Source organism: Phalaenopsis equestris, unplaced genomic scaffold, assembly GCF_001263595.1.
Source record: "Phalaenopsis equestris unplaced genomic scaffold, ASM126359v1 Scaffold000905, whole genome shotgun sequence".
NCBI classification, from domain to species: Eukaryota; Viridiplantae; Streptophyta; class Magnoliopsida; order Asparagales; family Orchidaceae; genus Phalaenopsis; species Phalaenopsis equestris.
The window spans coordinates 68,655-79,226 of NW_018165344.1; the positions used below are offsets into that span (position 1 = coordinate 68,655).

At 31.2% G+C, this 10,572-nt stretch overlaps 1 protein-coding gene across 2 annotated transcripts in view; it reads left to right on the forward strand.

The window, feature by feature from the left end:
* The window catches only part of LOC110032281, a 23,572-nt gene extending 13,820 nt beyond the window's left edge, over window positions 1-9,752 (forward strand). The window contains exon 2 of one of the 2 annotated variants that reach the window (XM_020735856.1): window positions 9,647-9,752. In XM_020735856.1, the coding sequence (XP_020591515.1) occupies window positions 9,647-9,752 (106 nt within the window). Of the gene's footprint in view, window positions 1-998; window positions 1,153-9,646 lie in introns of those variants that run through there. The other variant, XM_020735857.1, reaches the window with a different exon arrangement.
* The last annotated feature ends 820 nt before the right edge of the window (window positions 9,753-10,572 follow it).

A 10,572-nucleotide genomic window follows, 5' to 3' on the forward strand; every position in this document is an offset into this window, starting at 1 on the left:
ATATATATATATATATATATATATAAACTTGATGAGTAGTATTTCGAGCCAAAACGAGCCGAACACGAACGAACATATCTTAGTTCGTGTTCAACTCGTTAACTTATCAAACGAAATTAACGAACTGTTCGCGAACAACGAGCCGTTTTGAGAGCCCTAGTTTCAACTATCTAGACACACACGAGTAATAAATCCATTTTTATTTCAGTAGAACACATAAATGTTAAGACTTTTTTTATCAAATGCCTTGAGTATGCATTTTTTTCGATTATAGAAATCAGTGCTAGCTGTACGACAATGAATATAAATTTTAATTTAATGAAAAAAAAAATATTATTTTTTGGTGAGCTGTTTATATGCAAGCTGTGACCATAACTTTATTATGCTTATTAATGTAAAAAACTTAATAAATCTGCATCAAAATATATTATTTCTTTTTAATTACAAATTTTTTTTTTATCATTTTTGTGAAATTATTAATAGTTTTTTATCGTGAATGAATTATTTACAATAATTATTCTTGAAATACGATATTTTTTTATGTTTGTCTTTCATTCATTCAATACCTGAACCATGTATATATTTAGACTTTTGATGGTTATGATGCACCAATACTTAAATTCATTTAAGTTTTATATTTTCAATTTAAAACTTAAATGAATTATATTGCAAAAATAGCTTAACAACTACTTGTTGTGTAAAGGAAGATTAGTGGCATTAGAGTAGTTATTAAAGAAAAAAGTTCTATAAAATAGACACTAGAGTTCTTACATGAAAAATTTTAAAAGGGGAAAAGTTATAGCCTGGCTCAATTGTAATAATTTCATTATTATATATCATAGTTACAAAATAATGTTATTCAATATAATTAGGGATGGCAATGTTATGCTATAGCCATGAATTGTGTATAATAAATTTTAAAGGAGTCTTGGAGACTTTGAAAATGTTTTCGAAAAGTTGGATGCGCCGTTTAATCTATTTTTTTTATTACTTTTTAGGAAGAAGATCCAATAGACCAAGAGACCTAATATGATATTGATGCAGATGAGTTACTTGGGCCCTAATAATGATTACATGGATCACTACAACCAACAAAGATGAAGGATGGAGCGCTTGTGTTTGTAGTTTGTATTAGCATATAAGTGATCGCAAATGATGATATTGAGAGGTATCAGCTTTGTTGTTGGCAAGCAATAAGACTAGCAAGTAAAAAACTGGATGACACTGATTGAGCAATGGTGGTCAAAATATCATAATTGGGTGATTGAGTTTGACGTGATTAAGATATCGTTATCAGATGACAAAGGTCAAGCAACCATTGACTAACAACCATAAAAAGAGCAACGAATGTCATACATTTATAGTCAGACGATAGTGGTCAAAGGATAATAATTTCGTGATGTAGGTCAATAAATTATAAAAAAAGCGCTTGTAATCAAGTGTTTGTGATCGGATGTCAGAGGTCAGTGCTATAGTTAGATGGTCATTGTTCGTGAACAGCTCGTGTTCGGCTTGTTAAGTAGCTCGTGTTCAACTCGTTTGTTAAGTAAACGAGCTGAACACGAACAAGTTTTTAAACCTCGAATTATAACCGAGCCGAACACAAACAACTCTCTGTTCGCTCGTGTTCGGCTCGTTTTAGCTCGAAATTAAAAAATATATATAATTATTTATATAATAATATATTATATATATTTATATCTAAGCTTAAATCATAATTTCTCGTGTGGTAATATGGTTAGTATTTTCTTTTATATGCATTTTGTCCATGTTCGAATCACACATTTTACATCTATTTTTTTTCAATTTAATTTTTCCGAGCCAATTTGGAGCCGAACACGAGTCGAACACGAACATGAATATTTAAATCGAGCCGAACACTAACACACTGTTCACGAGCCAATTTCGAACACGAGCTATTTCAAACGAGCCAAGACTGAGCTCGCTTAAGCTCGGCTCGTTTACAGCCCTAGTTATAGCTGGAGAATGGAGATCAAGTGACCATAATATGGCAACAAAAGTTAAGCTAATATAAACATGTGATTGTTGTTAGGCGACAGTGTTCGGACAATCGTAGTTGGGTGATGATGGTTGAGAGATCATAGATAGGCAACGAAGGTCGGGTGATGGTAGATGTGTGATGAAGGTCAGACGATTATATATGGGTAATTATGGTTGGACAATTTTAGCAAGGCAATGATGTAGGTCAAATGACTGCAGTCTTACGACTGTAAATGAGTGGTTGTAGCTTGACTACAATTGATCAACAAGGTGTTGGAGGTTAAACAATTAAAGTTGAACAACCATAGTTGTGCGATGAAGGTTGAGAGACTTTAGTCATGCATCGATGGAGGTCGAATGGTTGTAGTCAGGGTGACAGAGGCCAGATGGTCGTAGTTAAACAATGTACGATGGACAACACTTCACCAGTGATGGTTTGATATTGGTGATGAAGCGACAATGGCTAACGTTGCTTGCTGGTTGAGAACATTCCGACAACCTTGAATGGGCAATGATATTGTAATTATGGTTGATCAACGATGGAGGTCTAACTTGTTGATTAAGCAACAATGGTCTAATGGTGATGGTTGGAAGGAGGCAATCAATAGCAGTAGATATGCGGTAGCGATTTGATGATGATGGTAATATGATAGTTAAGGATGATAGGTGATGATTCGATTGTGGTGTGCTCGTAATTAGCATCTGACAGGGATAATCAAATGATGGTAGTTCGATGGTGGTGAACGAATGATACGGTTCAAAGATAATGAACAAGTAGTGGCAAACTGATTAATGATGGTCAACAACTCGGCAATATTGCATAAGCAATGATGGCTTAGCAGCAAGAGACCAACCATAGCATTTTAATGGTGGTAGTTAGATAGTGATGGTTATACAATTATACACCAATAATAGAGATTCGGATAGCAGCAACCTAATGATAATGGTTAGATAATGGCTATGGACTAACGATGATAATCAATAGTGGTGGGCCAATGACAACTTTCATATGGTTGTTGTCTAATAGAGGTTGATCAACAACCATAGTTAGATATCGTTGGTCTTGTGAAGGTGAATTGAGATGGTGGTCAAATGGTGATAATTCTGTGACGACAAATAGATAATGACAACTGATAATGGCTTGACAATGGCGTATATGCAATATTGGGCTGACGATAGTGGACAAACAACACTGGTCTAATGGCATTAAGCGAAAGATGATAGTTAAGTAGATGTAATGATTCTTGTGAGCTTTAAGAAATTTTTCATTTTCAGTTTAATTTCAGCCTCTAGCCCTCATAGGCCATCCCTTCATGTAGATAGTGGGGACTTATTTATAAATTTTAAAAGTGAGATACTTCGCAAAAACTTCCAAAATTATTAACACTCCCCCCTAGAGTAATTCCCTTGATTACAATGTATTTTTTGAGTGTTGGAGCACCTTAAGGATGTTAAGAATAAGCAATTTAGTGTTGTTTTGTTTGCCTTATTGAGATGCTCGATTACTTTATGCTTGCAAGATTTATAGATCATTTGGTTAATTGATATCACAAAGTTTTCTATTACGCTTTAAGTACTTAATAGTGGTTAATTTACACTTGCATTAAATCACTTTTATTGTTATATGTTTTTTTCCTGTTGACATGTTCAATTTGATTATATTTGCTAAAATTTGAGTTTGAATGGTTTTAAATTTTATTCTTGAAGCTACGAATCCTAAAATTCTTAGATATTCACATCTGATCAAGAAAATTTTTTTGGTGATGCATTACTACGTTTTTTTTACATTTTAATTGTTTTTATGTTTTATTTATTTTTTTATCAATTTTTTTTTTAAATTTAAGCTGAAAATTTATAGTATTATGTGACTATTTATTTTTTAATTGAATTTAAATTTTTTAATAAATTTATAATGTTTATTTTTATGATCAAGTAAAATAAATTATTATAATGTGCATTTATATTACATTTATTTAATTTTTATAATTATTAAAAAAAAGTTCTAACCCTAAACTTATAATATTAAATTCAATGTGTGTACATGCTCTATATTTCAATAATTGAGCTTCATGTTTTTATTTCATATTGTATATAAACTCATATGTTTATTTATATATCTTTTTTTAAAAGCAAAACCAGAGCCTATTCATTCCAAAAGGGGCAAAAATTACATGGGTTAACAACGAATGTAAGGGAGACAAAGATTGCCCCCATGCAACAAAATTTAGGAGGAGGTGGAAGTTGTTAAATGATAACAAAAAGCCTTTTTTAGCAATATTTATATATCTTTTTTAAAAGCAAAACCAGAGCCTATTCATTCCAAAAGGGGCAAAAATTACATGGGTTAACAACGAATGTAAGGGAGACAAAGAAGGCCCTCATGCAACAAAATTTTAGGAGGAGATTGAAGTTGTTAAATGATAACAAAATGCCTTTTTTAGCAAGCCAATTGATTAGTTGGTTCCCTTTTCTTAAACTGTGACTAAAAATAATGTGTAAGTGTTTGGCAAGCTTCTTGATTCATTTGTGCCAAATGATGAGATTCCAAGGAGTAGTATTTTTTGTCCTTTAGTATCTGAATAAGATGCAAAGAGTCAATGCCAACATGTAGATGTCTGCAATGCATGTGAGTAGCAATCCTTAAATCCATCCAAACAACACATGTTTTAGCTTCAATGAAGTTTTGAAAATGGAAATGGGGGTGAAAGAAGAAAAGACACCTATCATTCCAATCTCTAATACTCATCCATCACCAGCACCATCAGTTAGAAGGCTCTCATCAGTTTTCACCTTGATTCATAGTCTTTGTGGTACTTCCAAAAAAATCTGTTGCACTTTCTTTGTCTTCAGTATTCTAACAAGTGTATTCATTTGTTGCATTAGTTATTGCATCTCCTTTATGCAACTTCCCTGGATTTTGCCAAATTACACTATCTTATGGATGAATACTATTATGTTGGCCACCACTTTGTCCTCCCTAACATAGATGTATTCATGCTTGATAGAGTTTTGAGCCATTCTAATGAACCACATAGTGATGAAAGAAGTTAGCTATGATAATTTTCTAGTTTTGTTGTGGCTGCTGACATGCCTAAAAATGTGCTACTTTTTTATATACATCTTATGCTTATTTTTAATGATATTGCACTTTAATGGAAGATATTTTGCATGTTTTTAGTTTCAGGTACAATATATGAAATTTTGGAGAAAACGAAGCAAAAAATGTAGCAATTTGGAGTCAAATGGAGCAAGGTATAACACTTGGAGAAAATTGGAGTGAATTGGAGCTAAAATGGGGCTAAAAAGGCAATTTGAGTAAGTGGAAAAAATGACCTAGCGCCTAGACGCCAAATTCTAGCGTTGAGGCACCAGTTCTAGCGACATGGCGCCACATTCTAGTGTTTAAGCACCTGAAGTGACTCATGAGGGATTTTGAGGGATATTTCAAGAGAGTCTTTTGACACCCATGGTGAGGTTTTTAGGGGAGAAGAGTAGAGAGGAGGTGTGTGTGTGTGTGTAAGGGGTGAAGTGTCTTCTGGAGTTTTGGTGACTTTTGGGGCTTTGGAAAGGAATGTAAGGGATTGTTATTTACTGTGCAAGGAGGGCATGAATCTACTGTAAAGATAAGTTTTGGACTATTTTTATATTTTCTTTAAATTATTGCAATATAGTTGTGTGATTTTAATGTCATTTCCAATGAAGAATCTATGTTTTTTTTCAATTCTTAGTGAGTAGTTTTCCTTAATCTTTCTCTTTGTGATGAGAATTGATCACATGTATGATTAGAATTGTTTAAGATTTTTCTTATTCCATACTTGTGATGATTCATTACTTTGTACCTAATTTACATATTCGATTTGATCAAATGGTATGTTAAAATTTGTTGTGAATCCATAATGACTCGGGAGGGCTATGTGCTCCTCAACTAATAAGAATCACATTAATCTCGTGGATGAGAAGGTAATCAATGGGTTAGTGCAAATAGATATAGAGATGAGTTTTGATGGGCGTAAATTGGTGATTCTAGGGTGACATGCTAGAACCTTAACCAATTTGATCTAGAGTTTGAAACCTAAGAACCGATTAGTCTTATAGAGAGGACATAGTAGGTAATCTAGAAGTGAGAGGCTAGAACCTATTCATCTTAACCTGAGATTTAGGAACTTAACTCTAGGTTAACCAATGTTCTTTATGCATTCGGAAGAGGGTAGAGAATAGATATGTTTCTATTTGGCAAAAAAAAAAACTAAATTTAACCTTTAAAAACTTGATTCCTACACTGATTATGATCTCATTGCAAGGGGAAGAGATTTGATTATATAAGAATTTTTTTAAATTCATCCAGCCTACTTAGATTAGGTTTTTCTTTAATTTAGTTAAGTTTTATCTTAGAGTAAATTAGTGAATTTAAGAAAATCAAACTTTTTAAAAGTTCTGAACTAAGACCTGATTGTAGTAGACTAAAATTAGCCTAAAGGATTTCTTACCTCACTTCTCTGTGGGATTGATACTCTGTTTAAAAAAAAGTTCTATATTACTTGAAATTATACTTATACTTACATTGAACCCCTAATGTGTGAAATATAAATCAAACTCTAAATTCTATAACATATCCATTTTGCACACTAGTCACCTAAAGAAACTGGATCAAGTTTTTAGTCAAAAAACTAATAATAGTGTAATTGCGGGTTAAGTTAAGTTTTTGGCGTCGTTGCTTGGGAAGCTACGGTAAGAAATTAAGGAGAATTTTAGTTGAACTTGTAAGACTTAGAATTGGAAATATTAGTGTCATTATCTAGTGTGTTTATTTTACAGAAAATCTAAAATACCAAAAATATTTTTGAGTGCTTAAAGTACTGGATGGATACCTGTCCTATTAGTTAACTCTTTAGATTTGTTTGCACAATTCTGGAGTTGTGAACCTTGAACCCTACAAATCAGAACCAGAGAGAACTGTTAAATACTCCATGAATTTATTGTAGAAATGACAGATCAACAAGATAATGAATATTCAATTTTGGAGTATAATATTAGCAGTTTTGATGGAGTAAACCCCAATAGGATACTGAATTATTATGAAGTTAATATGCTGAATATTTTAGCTTCTCAGGTTGCATAGATTGCGAGAAAGTTAGATGAATACATAAAAAGTTATCTTCCAGGACACCCAGTTGTTGTGAAAAATTCATTTGAATAATTGATTGAGACTAAATTTTTTGAAACTAGCCCTGAGATACACAATATGTATTCCGATTATTACAAACTATGCTGAGAGAATCATTCCAACTTTAACTGGAATAATAATTTTGGAGGAAGAAACCAATAATGGGAAGATAATCAATTAGATTAGATATGTAATTAGAATAATCACGATAAATTTAACACTGGACTTTATTTTCCTCATAGATCTAACTTCAACCCACAGAGTGAGGAAATGAATTATTTTTAGAAGAGATTTTTATTCAAATGGAGAGTTAGCTAGAAATTCAAGGGGCTGCAATAAATAATATAGAAAACCAACTAGAGAGGATTGTTAATTCAATTAACAATCATCTTTTAGAGATTTCACCTAGTGACCCTGATATATAAGGAGAATAATAATGGGCAAGATAAAGCTATCCAACTAAGAAGTGGAAGTAAATTGGAGAATATGGTTCAAAATAACTTTGAGTTGAGAAAAGAGGAAAAGGGGATTGAAAGACCAATAGAAGAAACTCCTAAGGAATTAGAAAAACCTATTTTATCAACTAAGATAAATATAGAAAGACCACCTCCATCATTTCCTCAGCCCAAAGGGGAAGAATTAGAATTTAACTTGAGACAGAAGAGCAACCTAGTAGAATTTGATCCAGAATATAAATCATCTAGAAAATCTGATCCATAATTTAGGAGAGCTTGAATTATCATATAGAGATACATTTCTTATAAATTTTAAGGATAATAATAATATGAAAACTGATAAAACTATTAAAAAAATATTGGATCTAGAAAGAAACTTGAAGAACAATAATCTGAATCAATTTGAAAAGGAAAAACTGACAAAAAAACTAAAATTCAAAGATTTAGTAGGAATCTCAGGATCTAGAAAAGATTGGGCGATTGATCAAGGATTACTTAAATGGAATTTTGATCCGAGAGGAATCCTTTAATGGGTTGGCGATGTTAAACCAAACGCTTCGTGGGAGGCACCCCATCATTATCTTTGTTGGTGTGATTGTTAATGAGAAGGTGTTTTTGTTTGTGTTGAACTCTGATGTGCAGGTGCCTTAATGTTTTTTGTTTATGTTGGAATGATATATGTGTGTTGTAGGTGTGATAAAGTGATCATGTAATAAACTATGTTTGTATTTGTATTATTAGTAATAAACTATGTTTGTATTATTATTTTTATGAAATGAATGTTAGCGTCGTTTGTGTTAAACAAACTTATCTTTAAATTCATGCCTTATTTATTATATAGCAATTCCCATTATTAAATTGCGAACTTAAAAATTATACATTATAATTAGTTTCTCCTGCAATCATTCGATCCTAATTAGACTGTATATGAATTTGATAGGATGTTGTAGTAGCTGGTAGTTTCAGCTTTTACTTTTTCTTCTGCTACATTTTATGGAATTGATTATAAAATATTTAAAAATTTAAGTTTGAGAGGGGAGGAAGAAAAATAAATTTTAAAGTTAAACTTTACTTGTCCTAAAAAAATTACCAATAAATTATATTTGAAAATTAATTTTTGTTATGTGAAGTTATCTTAAGATTAATAAAATTTTAATTATAGAATTGTAATAGGAAAACTTAGTAAAAACTTTAGTAAAAAGGATGAAACTAAAGTTAAGATGTTTAGTAAAAATAGTAAAGAAATGATTTTACTATTTATAGTATAAAAAATTAAGTTTTTGAAAAAAAAATTAAGGATTGTTAGAATAATACTTTTTGAAGAATTTAAACTCTATTAAAATTTATTTTTCTAATACTACATTTTACTTTAAGGATAGAAAATAAGTTTTTAACTTTAGATAAGAGATAGTGAAATTCAAAATTATTAAAGGTTTATTAAAATATAGTAATCCTCACATAAAAGAACAAAAATAAAAAGATACTATAAGAAAAGAAAATAAAAAGAAAAAGAAAATATGTGAGAAGAAGCTTGAGGATTAGAACCTGATTAAAAATTGATTTCACTTGAATCTTTCTAATGAAGAAAACTTAAAATCAATCCTAAGCTTAATTTCAAAAAGTATTAACAAAATTATTTTTTTAGAATTCATCAATTCTGAAATTAATATTTTTATAAGAATCCCAAGTTTAGAAAATTTTCAATTATTTCTGAATTGAATAAAAAATCAGGATTCCTAAATTTAATAATAAATATTCAGATACCTTAGATATCTTCTAATTTACTGAAAATTCTTCTAAGTTAGACTATAACATTTCTGGAAAAAAATTTTAGATCATCCTAAAGGAACCCACTAACATAAATCAACATAATTTCAAAGTTGTAGTGTTACTTAATGGCAAGTAACATTTAAGTTTAGCGAATTGACACATCCAAAAATGTGCTACATATTTATATACATTTTATGCTTATTTTTAATAATCATGCACTTTAATGGAAGATATTTTTGCATGTTTTTTGTTTCAGGTACAAGAGATGGAGTTTTGAAGAAAATGGAGCAAAAATGGAGCAATTTGGAGTGAAATGGAGCAAGGTAAAACACTTAAAGCAAATTGGAGTGATTTGGAGCTAAAACAGAGCTAAAAGAGGCAATTTAAGCAAGGGGGGGAAAATGACCTGCCGCCTAGATGCCAGTTCTAGCACCATGGCGCCACATTCTAGCGCCTAGGTGCCATAAATGTTTTTTCTAGAAAATGCAATAAATTGAGACTTTGGAGAGAAGTGTAAGGGATTGTTATTTGCTGTGCAAGGAAGGCGTGAATCTTCTATAAATATAAATATTGAACTCTTTTTGTATTTAATTTGAATTATTGCATTATAGCTGAGTGATTTCAATGTCATTTGCAATGAAGAATGCATGTGCTTTCTCCATGCCGAGTGAGTAGTTTTCCATATTCTTTCTTCTTGTGATAAGAATTAATCATGTGTAGGATTAGAATTTTTTAAGATTTCTCTTATTCCATACGTCAGATGATTCATTATTTCTACTTAATTTACATATTCGATTTGATCAATCGGTATGTTAAAATTTTTTGTGAATCCATAATGACTCGAGAGGGTAATGCTTTTCTCAACTAGTAAGAATCACATTAATCTCGTGGGTGAGAAGGTACTCCATGGGTTAGTGCAAATAAATAGGGAGATAAGTTTTGATGGGCATATTAGTGATTCTATGGTGATAGGCTAGAACCATAACCAATTTGGTCTAGAGTTGGAACCTAAGGATCAGTTAGTCTTATAAAGAGGGCACAATGGATAATCTAAAGGTGAGAGGTTAGAACCTATCCAACATAACTTGAGATTTAGGAATTTAACTCTAGGTTAGCCAATATTTTTCATTCACTCGAAATAGGGTAATGAATAGGTATGTCTTATATCGCAAAAAAAACTAC